Source organism: Rana temporaria, chromosome 10 (genome assembly GCF_905171775.1).
Source record: "Rana temporaria chromosome 10, aRanTem1.1, whole genome shotgun sequence".
In the NCBI taxonomy this organism is placed as follows: Eukaryota; Metazoa; Chordata; class Amphibia; order Anura; family Ranidae; genus Rana; species Rana temporaria.
The window spans coordinates 18,271,395-18,297,014 of NC_053498.1; the positions used below are offsets into that span (position 1 = coordinate 18,271,395).

Below are 25,620 nucleotides of genomic sequence, written 5' to 3' on the forward strand. Positions count from 1 at the left end.
TCCGATCTGATTTTTTCCTGACAGTAAAAAAGAGATCCTGCTCTCTATCTTTTTCTAGCAGTTTTTCTGATGGAGCATACACACGGTCGGGATTCCCGACCAAATGTTCTCATCTGACTTTTTCCAACAGGAAAACCGATCGTGTGTACAGCTCATTAGGAGATATTCACCCTGCATGCAGCCGGTGATGTCACTTGCGCATGCTCTATAAAGGGATGGCATTCCCGTGGTGTCCCTTCAGAGCCCTGTGCCGTGGTCCGTGACTCTCGTGCAAATGCGTGGGAGTAACATTATCGTGGCACATCCAATCAGACAGCCAGAGCATGTAAACCCAGAAGGAAGACCGGGTGAAGATGGAAGCCCTCTCAGCGGTGACAGCGCACCACTAGAGGGCTTCGTTCTAAGATAAGTATTTCATAATGTGCTAGTATGCGATGCATACAAGCACATCATGCCTTTACCTTGCAGGGTTAAAAAAAAAAAAAATTGGTGAGGTTTACTACCACTTTAAAGAGACCATGGGGTTGATTTATGAAAGAGAAGTTAACATCACAAGGGAAGTTGCACTTTACAAAGGGAATTTCCTCCAGCGCTTAGTGAATGAATCGCAGCTATGCTGATTTTCATCATCAATTCATGTGCAATTAAAAATGCATTTTTTTTTAAAAAAAATATTTCCCTGCATGTAATTGTTTTTTTTGGTACACATTCAATAATCTCTGGGGAAAAGTCCCTTGCAAATTGCAACTTTCCTTGCAACGTGAACAGTATTTGTCTTTAGTAAATCAACCCCACTGTCACTTTGCTTTGAATGACATAGGGGTTAACTTACTAAAGGCAAACAGCAGAGCTTCACCTCTTTCACTAAGCTCTGGGGGAAAGTTCCTTTGGAAGGTCAGTTTGCTCTGGAAGGGCAAGGTGACATGGAGGTTGATTAAGGTGGTTGTAAAGGCTCAAGATTTTTTTTTTATTTCTACAAAACAAAGGTGCTTTATTGGAATTGTACAAGGTACAATCCAGGATACAAAATGCAATGCTCAATGTATCTTACTGTGGGTAAATCAGGCAAAAATATACACATATGCAGGAAAAGCGCATATTGGCATTAAAAATACTAATGACAGTGGAACATGTAGGATAGTGTCACCAGTTACACAATCATCTCCGGAGGAGCAGGGAAGGTGAGGCTGCAAAAGAAGGAGAAGAAACGGGAGAGAGGGGGGAGAAGAATTTTTACCTTCATGCAATCTATGCATGAGGGTAAAAAAAAAAATTGTGTGCATCAGCCTCCCCAGCACCCCCCCAGTACTTACCTGAACCTGATCCAGAAATGTGCATATTATCAGCGGCTCTCTCGGGTCTCTTTCTCCTCACTGGCTGAGAAAGCCATTCCCTGCCATACACTGCCAATTAGGAGAGAGCGGGGGCTGGGCCGAGCCATACTCCATGTGTGAATGGACACAGTGACTCAGGTGCCTTCATAGCAAGCTACTTGCTGTGCGGGACACTTGGTAGGAGAAAGGGGCCAGGAGCACCGGTGGGGAACCTGAGATGAGGATCCGGGCTGCTCTGTGCAAAACAACTACACAGAGCAGGTAAGGATAACATGTTAGTAAAAAAAAAATCAGCTTTTGACTAAAGGCAAACAGGCTGTTCACTTTAAGGGAAAAGGGAGTAGCCGCTCCAGGTGGGAACCCAGATGAATATCCTCCGTTGCAGACAACTCAGGTGCAGGCAATGCACTTAGCAAAGCAGGAACAAAAATTGTCTCTGGACAGCCGCACTCTGAACAAGTTGTAGCCTTTATTAAAAAAAAAAGGACAGCACTACAAGTCACAGCAACATAAAATAAAACCTGACTGCTGACACGTTTCGCACTGAAACTAGTGCTTAGTCATATTTTTTTTTAATAAAGGCTACAACTTGTTCAGAGTGCGGCTGTCCAGAGACAATTTTTGTTCCTGCTAGGCTGTTCACTTTGCAAGGGAATTTTCCTCAGAGCTTAGTGAATGTGGAGAACTTATGCTTTCATCATCCAACCGTGAGAAAGCAAAACAAATAGTTTTAATGTTTCTAGCAAGTGATTGGGTAATCTTGGAATAATGACATTTCCCCACATTCTCTAAGCTCTGGGGAAAATTCCTTGTGCAATGTGCAAATTCCTTTACAAAGTGAACAGCCTATTTACCTTTAGTAAATCAACCCCTTAGTGCTGCTCCTGTGCATTTAAAAAATATATATATTTTATGCAGTACTCATCTCCTCCCCTACACGCCTCTCCAGTCCCTTTCAGCTTGTCTGCCCAGATGAATAACAAACAGCGCCAATCAAACCGCTTCCTGTGATTCCAGGTTGTCATTGATCTTGCCCTTGAGGGTATATTATCACTCCAGCCTGGGCTTATAGGAGAACGTAGCAGAAAATGTAAATCGGCTACATCAATATGTGGCAGAAGTCTGGACCTTCCTTTCACCATAGGGTGAGGACAACCCATGAGGTCACAAAACCAGACCAAAGACAGCTAGGAAAAAGAAATGTATATCATTATTAGGTATGTATATAATTAAACAGGTGGGGTCTATGTATAAAAATGATGGCCCGGATTCAGAAAGAATCGTGCATCTCATATACGCTATGCCACCGTAACTTAGAGAGGCGAGTACCGTATTCACAAAGAACTTGCGCCCTAAGTTACGGCAGCGTAGCGTAAATGGGCCGGCTTAAGCCTGCGTAATTCAAATGAAAAAGGCAGTGGGCGTGTTGTATTGAAATGCGCTGTCCGTGGACGTATCCCAGTGCGCATGCTCAGAATCACATCGCAAATACTCAATGCTTTCGACGTGAACGTAACCTACGCCCAGCCCCATTCACGTACGACTTACGCAAACGACGTAAACCGCGTAAAATTCGACGCTGGTCCGACGTCTATACTTAACATTGGCTGCGCCTCATATAGCAGGGGTAACTTTACGACTACAAAACACCTTACGCAAACGACGTATATCAAGGTGGCGGGCTCATTTGCATATTATACGCGTAAATCTATGGAAGCGCCCCTAGCGGCCAGCGTAAATATACACCCAAGATACAACGGCGTAAGAGACTTACGTCGGTTGGATCTTGGCCAAATTCCGGCTTATCTGATTCTTTGAATCAGGCGCCGAAATACGACAACACACATTCGGACTTACGGCGGCGTAGCTGTAGATACGCCGTCCTAAGTCCTTTGTGAATCCGGGCCGATTTCTTTACGAATGTGTCAGTTATTTGCAAAAGCACAACAGAGCTTCACCACCGTTTGCTTAATGCAATTATCTCCTGTGATCATCAGCACCATCTAGTGGCAAAAATTCTGTATTTTTTTTCTGATTGCGGCATTGCAGGAAAAATACTGCATTATTGCTACTGAATGGCGCTGACGATCCTAGGAAATAAGCATTGCAGTCAAGATCCCCCGTGCCTGTGTAAATGGTTGACTCCTACGTACAGCAATTATTTTATACACGGATCCCCATGTGTTTAATTGTATAATGATAAATAGGGTTAAAAAAAAACTTTTTGAGCCGCGCACCCTGGACCAGTTACAACATTATTAAAATACAAAATTAATAATACAGTTGGTACAAAGAGCAGCCGTGGTGAGACCACAGGTCTTTAGGTGAAAAATAAATAAATAAAATAAGTAAATAGAATAAGATAAATTATATTTCCATACTGTGCACAAAAAACATATTAACATATACAAATAAATACAATATAAATAAAAACCACCACCAATAATTCTAATAATCCTACTCACCAAACCGACATGGCACCCATTACAGGTAGTCAAAAACGCATGGATGGCAAAGAGATCCAATAGAAGAAACGGCCCCCAGAAACATAACAAAGGTTTAATCATATATCAAAGAGAAAAGACAGAACTCCTCATAGTGTAACTTGTAACTATTTATTATTCAAAACAAAGTATACACTTACAGTTAGGTATACTTTTAAAAGCCCATGGAACGCCAATCGTGTTACACCTGCGTTCCAAACAAATAACGGAAGTGTCACGCACTAGATGACCCAAAGTGTTTCGTCAGCAATGCAATGCATCATCAGGGGTCATGCGATACTTTTCCCCTGATCACATGACCCCTGACGACGTCAGACGTTGCTGACGACAAGTCACTTCCGCTATTCGTTTGGAACGTGATCGGCGTGCCTGCCTGGTTCCATGGGCTTTTGAAAGTATACCTAACTGTAAGTGGATACTTTGTTTTGAATAATAAATAGTTACAAGCTACACCATGAGAAGTTCTCTCTTTTCTCTTTAATATATGATTAAACCTTGGTTGGCAGTTCTTTCTTTTCTGGGCGCCATTTTTCCTTTGGAGAACACATCTCTTTGCCATCCATGCGTTTTTGACTACCTGTAATGGGTGTCATGCCAGTTTGGTGAGTAGGATGTTTGCCCATTAATCAGTGGAAGACAGCACTATATTTTTCACAGAAACAGGATTACTTCACTCTCACTTCATTCAAGAATTTTTGGTGGTGGTTTATGGACTTTTATATTGTATTTATTTGCATATGTTATAATGGTTTTTACTTTCAATATGTTTATACATTTTTACCAGGAATAAGATAACATATAGTAACAACCAAATCGTTGGCCTACAAGGCCTACATTCACAGTTGCATATCTTATAAAAACATTTAGAGTTATATAATAGCATTAGCAGGCCGAAATAAACGTAGTCTAGATTTTTCCCTAGAACAGTGGAAACAGCTCCTTTAGGTTTGAGGTTGTGACCTCCCTCCCGGAGGATTCCTATCATATGTTACCGCTGTCCCATGCTGATAAATTCCCTAGGGATTACTAGAGGGGGTTCTCCAACCGCAACAGGAGATGTCCAGCATGCCACCACAATGGGAGCAATCTGTGGCAGAGCTCAACCTTCCCCTGGTACCGTGCCCTCCCCCTCCCCCCCCCCCAGCCTGCAAAAAGCTAGCCGCCTGATCCTCCACAGTATCAGGTGTCTCGGAAAGGGTTAATATGGTTTTTAAGTATGGCATGGAAATATACTGTAATTTATCTTATTTTTTTTAATTGTACAATATCCACATCATTTGTAAAAAAAAAAAAAATTCTCATAGCGTGAGAATTGTGACTTTAATTGTATCTAACTTGTACAAAGAAATCCATTCTGTTATTAAATTATTGAACCACTTAGTTATATTTTATTGAACAAAATCATTAAAAGAATTAAAAAATAACTCAGCTGCATTGTGCAAAGAGATCAGTCATTTTGATATTACCGGTACATATTGTCAACATTCAGCAATCAGCATTGTATAAAACTCGTATAGATTAGCACCATTACATACTTTTGTAGCTTCAATGAAACGTGTCAGAAAATTTGCATTCAAATAATAGTAATCAATTACAAATTGGGTAACGTTGGAAGTCTACAAGACTCAGAAAATGCAGATTGTCGAATGTTGACTAAATGTAATATCAGAAGGACTCATCTCTTTGCATAATGCAACTGAGTTTTTTTTTTTTTACAATGCCTTTTTAAATAAAAAATAACAAAGTGGTTTTATGATAACTGATTGGATTCTTTCATACAAATTAGATATCATTAAAGCAGCATTAAACAGCGGTTTTAAAAAAAATCTATTCAAGCATGTAACTTTTATTGCTTTCAACTTCCTTCAAATCTCCAAATTCCTTTTTTTGCTGCTGAGATCTGAGTTCCTGTTAGAACAGGCTTTCTCAACCACGGTTCCTTTAAACACCCTAAGGTTCCCCCAGATGTTGCTGGATTAGGGGGGCGACACCCCTGTGCCCCGTATGGATAGGCCGCCACTGGTACGTAGTATCCTTTCCACTAACTATCAATATAAGGAACATTCTTCCCATTGACTATCAGAGTAAAGGACTCTTTCCAATTACGACCAATTTAAATGGAGCCTTCTCCAATTGACTACCAACCTCAGATAAGTAGCAATGGACACCAAATGATCTTTGAGCTATCTGTACAGGAAGCATTCTTTGCATTGGCCACCAATATTTAGAACATTCTGTACTGAGCATGCTTTCCACTAACCAGCAATGTAAGGAGCATTTTTTCCACTGACCAGAGTAAAGGGCTCTTTCCAATTACGACCAATTCACCCATTGACTCCCAATTTTAGGGAGTCTCTTGCCATTGACCATTTATGTAAGAGAGGATTTCACTTACTGCTCTTGCAAGGGGGTACAACTCAACTGACAAGTGCACTTGTAGTGCAAAGTGGATTTGCCTTTCGTAAATAACCCCTATTGTTTTTTTTTTAATTGTCGCTCTTTTTTTGTTTATAGCCCAAAAAATTCAATCCGCAGAGGTGATCAAATACCACCAAATGAAAGCTCTATTTGTGGGGGAAAAATATAAAAATTTCATATTGCATGACCGCGCAATTGCCATTCAAAATGTTACAGCGCTGAAAGCTGAAAATTGGCCTGGGCAGGAAGGGGGTGAAAATGCCCGGTATTGAAGTGGTTAAACCTTACACAACAAAATTTAAAAAAAAGTCAGTGCTTGCCTTTCGGGCTCTTTTTACTTTTTTCTTGGTTTGCACCATATTTTTAATCTCCCCAAACGACACAAGCTCCTTCAAGTATATTCTCTTCAACAAGCACTCCATCCCGTAGGGTTATCAGTCACACCAGGTATAATAATGTATTGATCTCCGGCTACTTAGGTTCCAAAACATCTATTGCCGTGGCAGTAACATCAGGCTAGTGAGAGAAAAAGGCGGCTGAAATGGAAAAGGCAGTGTACTGTAAAAGATTATGGGGCCTATTCATCAAAGTCCCGAGAGCACGATAGTAAATTTGCATGTTGATGATCATGCTGTCCAAGGGATGATGGTGTTCAAGGAGGTGCGCTGTGAATAATTGCTTTCGCTGAGCTGTGCAGATGCTTATTCGGAGGGCTGCATAAAAACATCTTAACGCCGGATACTATAGGAGTGACACGGTCTCGTCTCCCAGCTGTCTGTCTTTCAGATCTAAATCCCTCCATCCCTCCGTCGCTCTTGTTAGGTCTGTTGTACAATCCTCTGTAGATTAGCATTGAGTGTTATCTCACTCTTAAAGTGACTTTCGATATAAATAGAATGAAGGAAAATAAAGAAAAATTGTAATACTTACCTGTACTGCTGCCTCCACCACCCAACATTGCTATGGCTAAGCACTAGTTAATAGTGCGAAACGCGTTGGCTGTACATCCCTTATTTTTTGCTGTGATTTGTAATGCTTATTTATCCTTTTTACAATAAAGACAACCATCAAGGTTTTTTTGGAGTGCGGCTGTCCATATATTTGTTCTACCATTTACCCAACTCTGCTGTGGTAAAGAAGCCATACACTGTATAATCTGATTGTGCACTCTCTGTACAATCTCCTTTAGCTTTATCAAAACTTTATACTATGAGTAGACATGTGCACTGCCGAAAAATGTGTTAGTTTCATTCCTTTTTTTTTACGGGCCATTCTTTATGATCGTAATTCGTTATTTCAAATAAAAGCATAACTTTGGAAAAATTCGAATCTATTATGTTCCATAAATTAGAAAATTCATCAATTAGAAAATTCATAAATTTGAAAACTCATAAATTTGAAAAATCGAAAATTTAAAAATTCTTAAATTAGCAAATCCGAAATAATAAATAACTAACAAAGCCCCCTAACTTTTGACCCTTATTTTGCGAAAATAAAGATGAAAACCTTAATTCACAGTAAGTTGCTTAATGCACAGTAACTCATAAAGTACTGAAGCCTGAGACAACCAGGAAATCCAGAGATCAACAAGGCATTCCTTTAACTACCGTATATATTTTGTTTATGTTGAAATTGATTGGGATATACAGCCCTACCTGACAAAATGTCACAGATAAAAATTTGCTATTTAATTGCAAATTTATTTTTTAGTTTTATCATGCCATTTTTTTTATTATTCATTTTAATAATAATTATTTTATTGCATAGATGAAGGCTAAATATGCTGTTCCAGTTTTAAAATAAAAGGGCTCATTCATCGCAAAACAGTAACCTTTGTAGAGGGACAGGATCAACTGGTATTGGGCAGCAGTAAACCATGCATGAACAGGGACACACAGGAATTTTCCAAGTAGGTTTGTCAATGTAGGAGGGCTTTGTACAACAAATCCCTAGCAAAAAACAAAACAAAAGAAAACATATGCTTGTCTGAGCTAACTAAACTCCGCTCCATTCCTTAATTAACCGTCTGTCCACGAGTTCCACAAACAAATAGGCAGCTCTGGTACTGTATTAGTGTTCGTCCAGCAGTCGGCCTTTTCAAACAGCAGCAGGACCTACCTGTAGAAATGGAGACAGTGGGCCAGATTCACAAAAGAGATACAACGTATCTCTGTGTTAGGGCCGTCCTAACTATGCGACTGATTCATAGAATCAGTTACGCATAGCTAGCCCTAAGATCCGACAGGTGTAATTGAATTACACTGTCGGATCTTAAGGATGCAATTCTAGGCCGGCCGCTAGGTGGTGAGGCCATTGCGGTCGGCGTAGAATATGCAAATTAATACTTACGGCGATTCCCGAACGTCCGCGCTGCCCGTCAATCTAACTTTACGTTGTTTCCGTCGAGTTACGCCGTGTAAAATTAGGGCTGAGCCCTAGGTGGTGTAAGCCATGTTAAGTATGGCCGTCGTTCCCGCGTCGAAATTTAAAAAACAACGTCATTTGCATAAGTCGTCCGTGAATGGCGCTGGACGCCATTTACGTTAACGTCAAAACAAATGACGCCCGTGCGACGTCATTTAGCGCAATGCACGTCGGGTAATTTACCCGACGGAGCATGCGCAGTACGTTCGGCGCGGGAACGCACCTAATTTAAATGGTGCCCGCCCCATTTGAATTGGGCGGGCTTGCGCCAAGCGCATTTACGTTACACCGCCGCAAGTTTACAGGTAAGAGTTCTGAGAATCAGGCACTTACGCTGTAAACCTGCGGCGGTGTAACGTAAATCACATTCGTTACGCTGCCGTGGAGCAACGTAATTCTATGTGAATCTGGCCCTTTATTCTTCTCAAAGCTCTTCAAAGTCTCAAAGCTTCAAAACCAAGAACAGTAATTCTTATGAAATGAAACAACAACAAAGTTTGTTTCCTCTAAAGCAGGCACAAACCCTAAAACTCCTCACCATATATAGGATAGAAACCTAACTGGGCTTCCTAAATCTATAATTTTCCAATAGTGACCAGAAGGACCCCCCAAACTCCCACAGTGCTTCCAGACCCTCTGAGAGAGCCCACAGTGTCCCCCAGCACCCTGCAGTCTCTTCTAGCTTGCTACAAAGCCTCCAGCCCCCTCAGAGTGCCCAGAACCTCCAACAGTGTTCCCTGGCCTCCCCAGGGCCCTATAGTCTTTCACAATGCCCCTACAGTGCCCTCAGCTCCCTCCAAAAATGTCATTGCTTACAGGGCCACCACATTTTCTGCAGAGTCCCCTAACTACCTCCATCTCCTCACAATAAACTCCAGCTTCATCCAGAGCCTTCCAACATTTCAATACATATTTTGTATTCCCGTACTTTTATTGTGTGAGTAAACATTTTGTTACTATTGGGGCATGGAAGGTTTTGGAAGAATTTACATAGCCCTGGTCTCAGTAAAATTGAGAATATTGAAAACCACTGGCCTAAGTGACATGTATACACTGTCCACAAGCCTGCTAGCCAGTGGCTCAAGAAATACATTTTAAAGCGGGGGTTCACCCTAGAATAAATTTTTTTTTTTTTTTTTTTTTATTCTATCATAAAATTCGGCATCGTAGCGCGAGCTACAGTATGCCGGTCTTACATTTTTTATCCCCGTACTCACTGTTTAATCCGACCTAGACGATTCCGTCTGCCCACGGGGAATGGGCGTTCCAATCCAGACGGAAAGTGATTGACGGCCGGCTCTGGCGCGTCACGCTTCTCCGGAAATAGCCGAAATAGGCTTGGCTCTTCACGGCGCCTGCGCATAGCCTGTGCGCAGGCGCCGTGAAGAGCCGAGACCTACTCCGGCTGTTTTCGGGGAGCGTGACGTGCCAGAGTCGGCCGTCAATCACCCTCCCTCTTGCTTGGAACGCCCATTCCCCGCGGCAGACGGAATCGTCTATGTACGATTAAACAGTGAGTACGGGGTTAAAAAATGTAAGAGCGGCATACTGTAGCTCGCGCTACGATGCCAAATTTTATGCTGAAATGTTGTTCAGCAGGGTGAACCACCGCTTTAAGGTAGCCGTACATGGCTTGATTTTCCCTCGTTCAGCTTGACTTGAATGAGAGAAGATCATCAACTTTCCATCTGGTTAACAGTGTGGACGAATGAATCTCTACTGTTGGCTACAATATTCCAACAGCCCGAATACCCAAACAGACTGGCCAATAATTTTCACCCCACTCAGTTGATTTTTAAAACATGTTTTTCAAGGTTAGTGGTGCTTACTCAAATTTTGGGCATTGGTGTCTAGGGCTACTATTAGTTTCCTGTAATGGCCGAATCTTCCTGTTAGCAAACAGTTTTCTTGCAGATGTTATTGCATTTTAGGTTGGCATTTTAGGTTGGCTGTTGGCTACAATATTCCGACAGGCCAAATACCAAAACAGGTTGGCAGTTCATTTTTCATCTCGCTCAGTTGATTGTTAAAACACGTTATCCAGGTTAGTGGTGCTTGTTCAAATTTTGGCCATTGGTGGGCCTAGCATGAATATGGCCTTCTTTAGTTTCCTGTAATGGCTCGATCTTCCTGTTGGCAAACAGTTGGCTTGCAGATGTTATTGCATTTTAGGTTAAAGAAAACATAAATGCAAACCTGATTGGTTGCTATGTACATGGTCATTTTACTTTACTTGATCAAGTTTTAAACCAACCTTTATACAATTATAATACAACTTAGATCTTGCTTAGAGTAGGTCAACTTTCTCATTCAATGTCGATAATGAGAGTGGTCCACCAGCTTGTGTGCTTTTACCACCTTGTTATTATTTAAAATGTATTGCTATCAAGTTAATGATTGCCATTTGTTGTCTTTCTCCATCAGACTGAGTCCCTATGAGTGGTACAACCCACACCCATGCCTTCGTGAGCGCCACCACATCCTTGAGAACCAATACACACTGGGGAACAGCCTGTGGTTCCCTGTAGGAGGGTTTATGCAGCAGGGTTCAGAGGTCATGCCTAGAGCACTGTCGACAAGATGCGTCAGTGGGGTCTGGTAAGTTTCATCCTTGGTGAAATGAGGAACCCCATGGATGGGCAACTGGATGGGCAACATTTATGCCAAACCTTTTATCGCTTTAAATAAAATAGGAGATGGTTAAAAACTCTTCAAGTTTTGGGAATATTTTCATTCATTCTGTCCTGGAGATGCAACAGGAAGTGAGAAGAAATTTCTTAAACATGAGGGGAATTCTCTAATGCCCCGTACACACTATCGGATTTCCTGTCAGAATAAACTTAGACGGAATTCCACTCAAGCTGTCTTGCATACACACAGACACACCAAATTCCAACCGTCAATAACGCAGTGACGTACAACACTATGACGAGCCCAGAATAATGAAGTTCAATGCTTCTGAGCATGCGTCGAATTGTTTCCGAGCATGCATATTTTTTTCTCCGTCGGAATTCCATACAGATGAATGGAATTTCCGAACATGTTCTCTTTCTAAGTCGTCGGAATTTCCAACGGAAAAAGTCCGATGAGGCACACACACGGTCGGAATATTCGATGAAAAAATCCTGTCTAACTTTTTCCATCGGAAATTCCGACCATGGGTACGTGGCATCAGACAGCTTTCAATCAAACAGGTGTTCCTGTTGGAATACAGTTCAAAGAGGGATTAAGGTGCTGCAACCTGATAAGAAACTCTCAGGTTAAGGCTTAAACTTCACAGTGCCAGACCAGCAGTCTCCATCTGCTTGTGAATAGACATCCAATCACGACATGTCATAACAAGGTGAGTATAAAAGCTTCTTCTTTATTAATTCCAATGAGTAAAATGTTCCATACAGAATTAAACCCTAATGGCGCGTACACGTGACAGTTTTTCGGGATGTAAATTTTAATGGTCTAGAAAAAAACAAGTTTTTTTCAACCCGATTATTGTTAAACTGGCCTTGCCTACACACGATCGTGAAAAACAAAATGCTCCAGCAAAGCGCGGTGACGTACAACACGTACGACGGCACTATAAAGGGGAAGTTCCATGCGGATGGCGCCACCCTTTGGGCTGCTTTTGCTGATTTCGTGTTAGTAAAAGACGATTTGCGCTTTTCAGTCTGTTACAGCGTGAAGAATGTGCTTACTCCATTACGAACGCTAGTTTTAACAGAACGATCGCTCCCATCTCATAACTTGCTTCTGAGCATGCGCCGTTTTTTCACGTCGTTAAAGCCCACACACGACCATTTTTTACGACATTAAAAACGACGTGAAAAATTAGAGCATGTTCTAAATTTTTAATGCCTATTTTTTTATGTCGTGAAAAATGCTCTGGAGCCCCACACACGATCATTTTTAATGACATAAAAAAAAAACGTAATTTTTACAACCCGAAAAACGGTCGTGTGTACGCGGCATAACACTCCTAGCTATGAGTAAGGTCACTTTTTGATAGAAACACGTTAGCATTGGCTGCTCTATGGGACATTTTACTTCTTGGAATTAATAAAGAAGAAGCTTTTATACTCACCTTGTTGCCAACATGTCATGATTTGGGTTGCTGTTGGAAGATTTCCCCTCATCTCCCCTGTTCTGGTGAAAACTGTAAAATGTCAGAAATTATATCACTTTTTATTTTGGTTGACATCGGGACAAATAAAGACTGTAAATCTCCTCAGTGGGGACTCGGGCAGCAAAAAAACTGACAGTTGTTCCAACACTTCCCTGATCTATCCAAAACTTTAAAAAAAACAATTTGGCTATAAAAACAATTAAAATATTCCAGATTTGCTGGGGAAAAAAAAAATCTACTACATATACTGCAAGGATTTACTTGCACCTGTGCTGGGAAAATTTAAATTACCTTTGGTGTGTCGATTTTTGAAAATAAGACAACATGTCCAAGCATCCTTGAGTTCTCTTGGGCTATCTGCGTCAAGTCTGATGTAGCTTGAAAGATAATGCCATATAATAATAGTTATATTATTCTAATTATATATCAGTCCCTGTAGTATTACTACTGGTAGGATGGAAGTTAATGAGCTTGCAGGCTAGCCATCAAGGAATTAAAGGTATAACTATCTTTGGTGGTCTATTCAAACTATTAATAGTACATCCATGGGCGTCCGCTGAAATCTTTTCAGGGGGGGGCGTGCTTCGGCAGCGGCGATACACAGTCGCATTTTACCCCTTCTTCGACCACTAGCGGGGGTTAAAAGTGCCCCCCCCATGTTAAAATGTAAAAACACCCCACTGTGCCCCCTGCATCTTTCATATCTCTTTGTCATTACTGTGTACCCCCTCTCCACAACTGCACCTCTGGACCCCTTTACATTACACAGCACCCTGCATCACTGCCCCCCTTTACATTACACAGCACCCTGCACCACTGGACCCCTTTACATTACACAGCACCCCTTTCCCTTGACTGAAACACTACACTATATTGACAGTATATTTATTTCAGGTCTAAAAGAGGAACCTTTTGAAATGAGGGACAAATGGATTTGATTCCAGAAGGGGGACAGGCACTCTAAATAAGGGACAACTAGAAACTATGCCGTAGGCTGCAACTCTGTGTTGTGTTTGCTCTGCGGTTCCAGACTTGCTAAAAACACATCAGAAAATAGTCTAGTGCTACCTGTGGCAACAGATGTTGGAACAAACAAAGCACATGGCTGGTAAACGATATAAAGCGGCGCTCCTCTCCCTCTGTCCTCTGGCGCTCGTATCGTATGTCACAAAGCTGGGTCTGTGTGCAAGGTCCCGCCCCCCTAGTTCGGCTCGTGTGATAGGCGGAACACTAGAAGACTATCAGACGAGCCGAACTAGGGGGGCGGGACCTTGCACACAAACCCAGCTCCATGACATACGATACGAGCGCCGGAGGACAAAAGGAGGGGAGCACTGAAGTCGCCGCTTAAAGCGGCCCTGCTCCTGGTTCTCCCTGGCGATTCCAGGGGGGGGCAAACGACCCCCCTTGCCCTATGGAGCGGACGCCCATGAGTACATCCTTGCAATTAAGTTTATGTACCAGGCCTCACTTTCTCTGAAACCAGCCCTTGTATGGAATAGTGTAGGCCAGTGGTCTCCAAACTGCGGCCTGGTGGCCAGATGTGGCCCTTTGTTTGCAGTTATCCACCCCTGGGGGCATTATCCCCCCCCCCACAGTCAGCAACCGTTTCTGCCACTGACACAGACAATGGGCCACTATTCCTCCTACTGACACCAAGGGTGGGACACAATTCTTCCCACTGACATCAATGATAGGGTACTATTCTTCACACTAACACCAATGATGGGGCACTTTTTTTCCCACTGATACCAATGATGGAGTACTGTTCTTCCCACTAACACCAATGATGAGGCACTATTTCCCCCACTGATACCAATGATGGGACACTATTCCTCCCACTGACGCCAACCATGGGACACTATTCCTCCCACTGACACAGACAATGGGGCACTATTCCTCCCACTGACGCCAGAAATGGGGCACTATTCCTCCCACTGACGCCAGCAATGGGGCACTATTTCTCCTACTGACACAGACAACGGGGCACTATTCCTCCCACTGTCACCAATAATGGGTCACTATTTCTCTCACTGACGCCAACCATAGGGCACAATTCCTGCCACTGGCACCAGCCATGGGGCACTATTCTTCCCACTGACACCAGGACCTTTTCTACTCCTGCTGGCCACAGTCTGGCCCCCCTAAAGTTTGAAGGTGATGGTGTTGGTATATATGATATTGATTGACTTACTCCTGGGCTTCTCTCTAGGTGGGCCTTCACACTTATCATCATCTCCTCCTACACTGCCAACCTTGCTGCCTTCCTGACCGTACAAAGAATGGAGGTCCCTATCGAATCAGCTGATGACCTTGCCGATCAAACCAATATAGAGTATGGAACCATTCATGGTGGGTCCACCATGACCTTCTTCCAGGTTTGTACATCCGTATTCTTACATACAAACATGACACTTTTTTGACTTGCATTAAACCCTCGAGGTGAAATTAAATGGCATTAGCCAACTTATATTTCTTTGGGTTGGAATTAGTTGGGATCTTGGTTGTACTTTTCCTAGTCCAATCATACATTTTGCTTCTTAGTCGTATATATTTTGAATAGGTGATTTGTGACATCTTAGTCAGGCTGTATATCTTTTTGACTCTTGTGTTCCCCCAGAACTCCCGATATCAAACCTACCAGCGCATGTGGAACTACATGAACTCAAAGCAGCCCAGTGTATTTGTGAAGAGCACGGAGGAGGGAATAGCGCGTGTCCTGAACTCTCGCTATGCTTTTCTATTGGAGTCCACCATGAATGAGTACCACCGCAGGCTCAACTGCAATCTCACTCAGATTGGGGGATTGCTCGATACAAAGGGTTATGGCATCGGCATGCCACTAGGTAAGGCGAGATTCTGCCTATTCATTTTCTTATAATCTTTAGCAACTTCAGTTCCACAGCACCATTCGGCTCTGACGTGACTGCATGATAAATTAGTTCACTTTTGTCTTCTAATAGGTGAATGTGCGCAGTGAATTAACCCACTGCAACCAATCATAAACAATTATTCGATTACTGACTGCTCCAGGCTATGAACCTGATTGGTTGCTTTGAATTACTGCCCATTATTACTCATTAACATGCTTTTTTAAAGGCACACTGATGAAATAGGAGTCTTGGGATACAAACATGAACATTTGAAACTACACCGGATCACTGCGTACGGCGTGAACGTAACCTACGCCCAGCCAGACACACGTCCAACGTAAAATACGCCAACTTGTGTTCCCTGTTGCAGACCTTTGCATGTCTGCTGCTGGGTTGCACCTCCTTTATGAGGAATAACTTTACGCTGGACGTACAACTTACGCGCACGTCTCGTAGCCTGCGTCGGGCGCACGCAGGTTCGTGAATCGCCGTATTTCCCTCATTTGCATGTTTGAATGGCTAATCAATGGGAGCGGCACCATGCACCCAGCCTAAATGTGCGCCCACCCTACGCCGGCGTAAGCAAGCTACGTCGGCGGGGTGTAGCCTGGTTTTAGGCGCATATCTGTTTGTGGGTCTGGCGCACAGATACGACGGCGCACATTTGCACTTACGTCGGCGTATCTTGTTATACGTCGGCGTAAGTGCTTTGTGAATCTGGGCCTATGAGTGTAAATTGTCTCAGAGGATGCTGTCTATCCAGTTTTCATCCTGGCAGTTGTCTTGTATAGTACCTTCATGTTCTGAATGGCTTGTGTAAAATGCATGCCAGTGTGTTTTCTGGTTCCAGGATCACTTTTAATCACTGTTGCACTTTGAATGACAATTGCGCAGTCATACAACACTGTACCCAAAACAATTTTTTATCATTTTTGTTCACACAAATAGAGATTTCTTTTGCTGTTATTTAATCCACACTGTTTTTTTGTTTTTTTTTGCTAAATAAAGAAAGAAAATTTAGAAAAAACAAACAAAAAACGTTTTCATTGTTTGTTCTAAAAGTTTGAAAACAGGGGGGTGGATTCAGTAAGCAATTGCGTCTGCGTATCCATAGATACGCAGCGCAATTGCTTAGTTGCGCCGGCGTATCGACTGCTCCTGATACAGAAAAGTCGATATGCCGACTGCAGCCTAAGATATGACTGGCATAAGGCTCTTATGCCGTCGTATCGTAGGCTGCATTCTTACGATGGCCGCTAGGTGGCGTTCCCGTAGTGGTCAGCGTAGAGTATGCAAATTGCATACTCGCGCCGATTCACAACCGTACAAGCGCCCTGCGTACGCATTTTACTTTGTTTGCGTTCGTCGGGTTCTGCGTAAGGCTGCTCCTGCTATTAGCAGGGGCAGCCAATGCTAAGTATACCCGTCGTTCCCGCGTCGCGATTTTTAAAAATTACATCGTTTGCGTAAGTGAATCGTGAATGCCGCTGGACGCCATTTACGTTCACGTTGAAGCAAATGACGTCCTTGCGACGTCATTTACCGCAATGCACGTCAGGAAAGTTTCCCGACGGAGCATGCGCACTACGTTCGGCGCGGGAACGCGCCTAATTTAAATGATCCACGCCCCCTACGGGATCATTTAAATTACGTGCGCTTAGGCCGGGCAGTTTTCCGGAGCGCACGCGCAAATTACGGAGCTACTGCTTCGTGAATGAAGCGTAGCACAGGTAATTTACGGAGGCGTAGCGTAAAAATGGTACGCTGCGCCTCCGTAGTAGTGCGCGCCCCTACCTGAATCCACCCCAGGTATTTTTTCTCCTTCACTGATGTGCAATGATAGGCTGCACTGATAGACACTGATAAGGTGGCATTGATAAGTAGACATGTGCACACTGAAATATTTTGTTTCGAAATTTCGTTTTCGTCCGAAAAATAAATTTATTTAGTTACTCCCGAAATTCGTTTTTGTTTATTTTGTTTTTCGTTAAAAAATGCATTCGTTCGAAAATCCGAATGAATTAAGTTTGAATCTGTCATTGAAGGCTTATGGTGTCTGTCGAATGTTCTAAGAAGATTCGACGGAGCAGCGAAACTGTACGATGCCGCAATCATACATTTCCGGTCGAATGTTCCGCCTACAAGCTATAGAAGAATTCTAATGTTGTATGACACTAGTAATAATTTTATTTATTAATTATTATTACTAGTCAACCAACATTAGAATTCTTCTATAGTCTATGGGCCGAGCATTTCACCATAAATGTCCTCTCACTGCGATTGTATGTTTTTAGCTACTTCGTCGAATCTTCATGTCTCTATAATGTCAAATCTTTTCTCTTTATGTAGAATAATATTGGACTAATAGAGTTAAGGTTAGGCACATTCGACCGCAACGAAAATGAAAATGAACCATTTGTTTATGTAGGATCTTCCGTTTTCCGTTTTCTGCGCTTTCGTTATCGTTTGTTAAAACAATAACGAAAATACCTGAAATTCGGACGAAAATGCATTCGGACGAAAACAAATGCACATGTCTACTGATAAGGAAGCATGAATGGGTTGCACTGATGAGCACGGATGAGGCGACACTGGTTGGCACTAATAAGGAGGTACTGATGAGGCGGCACTGGTAGGCACTGATAGGTGGCACTAATGGGCACTGATTGGTGGCACCGATGGGCAGCACTGAGGGGCACTGATAAGGACTCATAGGCACAGATAGGTGGCACTGATGGGCACTGGTAGGCAGCACTGATAGGTGACACTAGTGAGAAGGCACTGATGGGTACTTATTGCAGCACTGGTGGGCACTGATTGGCAGCACTGTTGGGCACACATTGGCAGCACTAGTGGGCACTGTTTGGACTGCACTGATAATCAAGACACTGATAATCAGTGCCCTGATTATCAGTGTTGATGCCCCTTTTACAGAAGCCAGGTATTGGCTCTCTTCTCCTCTCCTCGTGTTCTCAGCATGAAGAAATGAGTGCCAATAACCCGCCTTCTATTTACATCCATGATCAGCTGTAATTGAGCACATGGTAAAGAGCCGCTGATTGGTTCTTTACCTTAGTCTGTGATCAGCAATGTCCTCCGCGACAGAGTGCGCCGCCCATGCCCCACAGCAGGCGCGATCACGGGAGGCAGTCATATGACGGCGTCCCCGAACTATCCGTCCGCGCTGTAGCCATCATTCAGCTATAGCGCAGTCGGCGTAAAGAGTATGTTACACCAACATTTCATATTTCCCGCGATCGTGTCACAAGGCATTTCTCTGTTCTGCCTAGTGACAGGACAGTGATCTACTGCTCCCTGTGATCAGTGTCGTGTCAGTGGTAGCCCAGCCCCACACAGTTAGAATCACTCCCTAGGACACACTTAACCCCTTCCTCGTCCCTTACTGGTTAACCCCTTCCCTGCCAGTGTCATTTACACAGTAATCAGTGCATTTTTATAGCTCTGATCGCTGTATAAATGACAATGGTCCCAAAATAGTGTAAAAAGTGTCTGATGTGTCCGCCATAATGTCGCAGTCAGGATAAAAATCACAGATCGCCTCCATTACTAATAAAAAAGAATAATAATAAAAATGCCATAAAACTATCCCCTATTTTGTAGACGCTATAACTTTTGCGCAAACCAATCAGTAAACGCTTCTTGCGATTTTTTTTACCAAAAATATGTAGAAGAATACATATCGACCTAAACTGAGGAAAAAAATTGTTTTTTTTATATATATTTTTGGGGATATTTATTATAGCAAAAAGTAAAAAATATAAATTTTTTTTCAAAATGTTCACTCTTTTTTTGTTTAAAGCGCAAAAAATAAAAACAACAGAGGCGATCAAATACCACCAAGAGAAAGCTCTATTTGTGGGAAAAAAAGGACGTCAATTTTGTTTGGGTACCATGTCGCACGGCTGCGCAATTGTCAGTTAAAACGGCACAGTGCCGAATCGCAAAAAGTGCTCTGGTCAGGAAGGGGGTAAATTCGTCTGGGGCTGAAGGGGTTTAACACACTGAAGTAGGAGAGAGAGGAAGTAAAGAATCATGTGACAGGATGTTTTAGTCCCAGCCATCTTGACAAATCCAGTTGTGTTGGATTATAAAAATATCTTAGGCCCCTTTCACACTGGGGCGGGGGCGGTGTAGACAGTAAAGCTCCGCTATTTTTAGCGGCGATTTACCGTCAATTTAGCTGCGCTATTCGGCCGCTAGCGGGGCGGTTTTACCCCCGCTTGCAGCCGAGAAAGGGTTAAAAACCACCGCAAAGCATTTCTGCAGAGGCGCTTTCCCGGCGGTATAGCCGCGGTGCCCTATTGATTTCAATGAGCAGGAGCAGTGGAGGAGCGGTATACACACCCCTCCAAAGATGCTGCTAGCAGGACTTTTTTTACCGTCCTGCTAGCGCACCGCTCCACACTGGGCTTTCACACTGGAGAGGCAGAGACAGCAGCGGCTGTTTCAGGTCGGTTTGCATTTTTTTTGCGTTACAGCGCCTGCAAAGAGACCCATCGTGAAAGGGGTCTTACAGTAAAGCTAGTGACACATTAGCAATCTTGTTCATGCCAGCAACTGCCCAGCAACAGCATCACTAGGAGAGAAACACATACTCAATGGACCACTTGTTTTTGTTCTGCCTATATACGTTTCTCTGTTTGTATCGGAAGAAACCGCTCACCTTTTTCTATAGCGTCATTCCTTTGTTGGGCAGACCATGGAGGCATTATTTCCTAGCATTAGCAGTTCATTTTATAATTCTCTCTTTCTTGGAAGGGAGATTTTTATTTCTACATTTGCAAATAACAAAAGAATATTGATCATATCTAAACCGTGTATATCCAAGAATACAAAACAATTATACATAGGAGTAAATGTACGATCAATCTGAACATATGTTATAGTATCCAGTCTATTGTCCACTGTGGTTTATAAAAACTGTATGCAGTATAATACAGTGTAAGATAACAAGAACAAATGTCTCTTCTACCCAACAACATAGACTAACAAACAGACTTCATTCTAATTCCATGTCAGTTCGTACTATTTTGGGCTGCCTCTTAGTAAAAATTTGTGTTGCAGAAACCGTTAGAATCCCTTTAAGTAATCGTTCTGAAATGGAGTGGTGGGCTCCTTTTTTGTGCTCATCCCACCCTGTCCCCCTGTGCTCATCCCACCCTGTCCCCCTGTGCTCATCCCACCCTGTCCCCCTGTCCTCATCCCACCCTGTCCCCCTGTCCTCATCCCACCCTGTCTCCCTGTCCTCATCCCACCATGTCCCTCTGTGCTCATCCCACCCTGTCCCCCTGTGCTCATCCCACCCTGTTCCCCTGTCCTCATACCACCCTGGCCCTCTGTGCTCATCCCACCCTGTCCCTCTGTGCTCATCCCACCCTGTCCCCTGCCTCATCCCACCCTGTCCCCCTGTGCTCATCCCACCCTGTCCCCCTGTGCTCATCCCACCCTGTCCCCCTGTCCTCATCCCACCCTGTCCCCATGTCCTCATCCCACCCTGTCCCCATGTCCTCATCCCACCCTGTCCCCATGTCCTCATCCCCCCCTGTCCTCATCCCACCCTATCCCCCTGTCCTCATCCCACCTTGTCCCCCTGTCCTCATCCCACCCTGTCCCCCCTGTCCTCATCCCATGAAAATGACAGGACGGGTCTTAAAAAGGAAGGGGTGCGTCATATATAAAGTAGGGGGTGCGTGAGTTTCACCAGGCCTAGGGCAGTACAAAACCTAAATACACCCCTGGCTCTGCTGATTTTATCATCCAATCATGTGCAAGCTAAAATTCCGTTTTTTATTTTCCTTGCATGTCCCCCTCAGATCTACAGCGACTGCACTTCCAAGTGCACTTTCAGTGCAATTTTTAAGCGTACTTTACACTTGTGCAAAGTGGATTTTCTTTCGTAAAATAACCCCCCTAGTGTGTATCGGACCTTAAGGCTGGGCTCACACCTAAGCAAATTGGATGCATCAAATTCGCAGAACATTTTAAAATCTATCACTTTCAATCAGTCTGGTTCATATATGTGCATTCCATTGGCACTCTGCATTGCCCCAAAAACGTGTGCGTTTTCTAGGCAGTGCAGTGTGAATTGCAGGCACATATTCTTCTATGGGAACGCATCTGATTCGCAGATGCGTTCCGTTGTGAACAGGCATTCTCTCCCCCATTTGGAATGTTATTTTTTTAGGGGGGGGGGAGTGGGCGCTTCGTTTTGAAGGGGACTCCCTGTCCCACTTCCTCCTTCTGCCTTACGGGCCACCTAGGCGACTCCTCCTCTCCCCCTAGATGGCCCCTCCCTCTCGGCAATGTTCTGGGACAAGTGACAGGTCTCAGAAGATTGCCTGTCCACTGGCAGAGCGCAGCGCGACTCGCGCATGTGCAGTGCATGCCCGGCCGTGAAGCCGAAAGCTGTCACGCCCGGGTGCCCACAGTGGCTATGACAGCGGAGAAAACCTCCTTATGACATGATCCCGGGGAATACTGAGTAGCCTAAATCTCACTAGAGGACACCGCAGCGCAATGCAGGAGCATCTTTTTACAAGATCTGGGCTTTTCTCAGAGATCTTGCTGGAAGGAGAATGTCACCATCTTAGCCTAGAGCTGCAAAGGAAGCAGGGGAAAGGAAGGTATAGGTTTATTTTTGTTTTGCATTTTTTCTTTGCATTTTCATCCAGCTTTTTAAGAATTGGAAATTCCGACTTTAGAGTCTCTCTTGTGATCTTTGAGGGCCATCGAGAATATATTACTTTGCAATACAAGCACCTAGAGAGCTCAGGGGTGGCTTGTTTCAAAAGCTCCTTTATTACTTGTTAAGAATATGTCAATACTTTAATATGCATAGTATGAGCAGAAGTGCATTTTAATACTTTTGGATGAAGGTATCCTTTATTGGAGTTTTTTTTTCTATTTTTCATATTTATGTGTAGTTGTTTGTTAAATAATGGTCCTTTTATTTTAAAATAATCCATAGCTTTTACTAATATTACTAATATCCTCACATCAAGGCCGCTAGACTAAAGCTCTAATTACATTACGGTTCAATAATTTATGGCTGTAATGCATTTTAAATTCATCTTAGTTATTTTTGCTGTAAGCAGTTTCATTATTTTTGTGGTTTGTAATATTGAAAATGAAAATGAAGCGTGACTTGGGAACGTCGAATGTTGCTTTGGTGTTGGAGTTGCTTTCGCTGTATGAATGGGAGTTGGCAGCAATTAAAGGGTCACTAAAGGAATTTTTTTTTTAGCTAAATAGCTTCCTTTACCTTACTGCAGTACTGGTTTCATGACTGTCCTCATTGTTCGTTTTTGCTTTGAAGTAGCTGTAATTCTGCTGTGATCTCCACACTTCCTGGTTGCCTGTTTCCTTATAACCATCGTACTGGGAGATTTTCACGGTGGTCTAAGCTGTCATTACTGTGTGTCTAAAACTCCTCAGAACCAATCAGATTAATTTTAAAAACAAAACACTGCCCTGGATTTGTTGTTTTTGTTCTGTGAGTCTTCCCGACTCACCTCTCACCCGGAACTTCATGTATGTATCTTTAAAACCGAACGTGAAACTAGAGGCACATTATATGATAGATTAAATTCAATTTTTAATAATTTTTAAAAGGAATCAGTTAAATTTTATGTCTCTATACCCTGTAAACAGTAATTTCAGCAAAAAATTGTTTTTCCTTTAGTGACCCTTTAAGGCTAGTATTGGGTCCCTGCTGGTTCAGTGTGTTGATCCATGGTACCATCTCTACGTTCCATTTGGGGTGTAGAGGGTCTGTGCTAGTATCTACATCAACATATACATTAAGTTTAACCAATCTCATACCTTAGGAGTGCTACATATGCCCAAAAAAACTATGGCCAAGTACCAGGGCATACAGTACATAGCATGCCCTTTCTCTCATCCACTGCTGTCAAAATGGCAGCCAGGACTTGCTGTGTTAATAAATCAGCTGGCGCTAATGATTGCCTATGTGTGTATAAATATACATTATGCTTTTGCCTACTGCAAAGCTGACAAATAAGGACGTTCCAAGTGACAACCAATCCTATTCTAGCAGTGTCAACAGCAGTGGCGGCTAGTGCTCCATTTTTTGGGGGGGCTGGGGGGGGGAACAAACCACCCAAGCGCTCCACCCCCCATTTGGTCGATCGGACAGTTATCAGATCCCTATGTCCCTATCCCCATCATACTCTTCATGGGGTCAGTCGGTGGGTGGTACTCACCCGTTTGGGCTCTGGCTTGTTATGGCTGGCTGTGTTGGTGGTAATGCAGAGCAGAGCGATCGCTCTGATGAGGACAGCTATCTCGCGGAACTCCTTGTACATCCTCTATGGTGCCGGCCAATATGGTCACTTCTCCTTTCGGCCAATTGGGTCTCAGGACCTGCTTTCTGATTGGCCAGGAGGATAAGCAGGAAGACACTAGTGAATATTAAGTCATTATTGTCACACAACAGGGTGGGTTCAGGGCGCAGTACCCTTTTTTCTAAGCCAATTAGAGCCTCAGTCTGTAATCACGTTCTTAAAAAAAAAAAACATTGAAATCCATGCGCCTGGTGCCTTTATGTAGATTAGGGGCCGGAGCGGATTAGGGGGGGTGGCACCACTGGTCAACAGGTTAGGGAATGGGAGTATGGTGATGGGGAAAACCCATTTTTTTTTGGAAGAGGGATTGTAACGGTCACCACCGTTTACGATTTCCCTTCCATCAACCACGACAGCTTATCTGACACTCCAACCATCCATCCCATTTCCCAGAATAACCAGGACAACACAAGCTCTGGTCTCTGGTTTCAAAATGAATGAACACTTTTAATGGTAACTCTCAGTCTTATATACAGTACAACATGTTACAGTAATCAAAGGAACAAAGAACTCTCCACCCACACATCACTTCAATACACACTCTCTTAGACAATGACATCCCGTTGAGCTAATTATTCCCCAGACATTCCATCTCCGACAATAAGTGATTCACCTGCAGAATACACATTTCTATGTCAGACGTTTTGGGCACCGATTTAACATGACCTAATTACTACAGCTGAGAAGTCACACATAAAACAGTATTAGCATACTTAATAAAAAAAGGTCTTTCAGGAGTCAGGCTGTCTACCAAGCTCAAATCCACCTCACCCCAGTACAGACTCAATTACCATCTCAACAGCCTGTGCTACACAGAGGAATGAGTCATTATTGACCGGTAGAGTCAGAATTTTAGTTCTTTGCAGACATTAAAGCGGAGTTCCGGACACAATTTCACTTTTTAAATATAAATACCCCTGTAATACACAAGCTTAATGTATTCTAGTAAAGTTAGTCTGTAAACTAAGGTCCGTTTTGTTAGGTTGGCATTTAAAAACTTTATAAAATAGAAATTGACTGGGGCCATCTTAAGTGTGGGCATCATGAAGCCAGACTGTATGACTTCCTGGATTTCAGCCTTGCAGATCTCGCACATGCTCAGTGCTGCACAAGCAGTGTAATAGGTTTCAGATCAGGTTTCAGCACCTGTACTGTCCAAGTCACATGATTCTTCGAGACTGGGGAGTGCACAGACTCCTGGAAAGTTACACCCACTACATTCCCAGGAGTCTGTGCGGTGTAGGTTAGGAAGCTTAAGCACCTAGGTGCAGGAAGTGGGAAGATTAACTATTCTGCCTAGCAACAACACTTTGAAGGCATCTAAAAAAAAAAAAAAAAATTCTTAAAGGACTAATGACATTTTTTTAAAACTACTGATGTAATGTTATATTTATGGGTGGAACTCCACTTTAACCTCCTGAGCGGTGTTCCCGAGTCTGACTCGGGGTGAGATTTTTGGGCTAAAATCGGTAACCCCGAGTCAGACTCGGGCTTGCCTCGCTGGATGTACAGGGAGTGTTTACTTACCTTGTCCCTGGATCCAGCGATGCCACCGCGCTGTGT

At 43.2% G+C, this 25,620-nt stretch overlaps 1 protein-coding gene across 2 annotated transcripts in view; it reads left to right on the forward strand.

The window, feature by feature from the left end:
- The window catches only part of GRIK5 (glutamate ionotropic receptor kainate type subunit 5), a 447,945-nt gene that overhangs the window by 391,734 nt on the left and 30,591 nt on the right, over positions 1–25,620 (forward strand). For both annotated transcript variants that reach the window (XM_040327322.1, XM_040327323.1), the window contains exons 15-17: positions 11,105–11,278; positions 15,013–15,178; positions 15,421–15,646. In XM_040327322.1, coding sequence (XP_040183256.1) covers positions 11,105–11,278; positions 15,013–15,178; positions 15,421–15,646 — 566 coding nt within the window. The remainder of the gene's footprint in view (positions 1–11,104; positions 11,279–15,012; positions 15,179–15,420; positions 15,647–25,620) is intronic.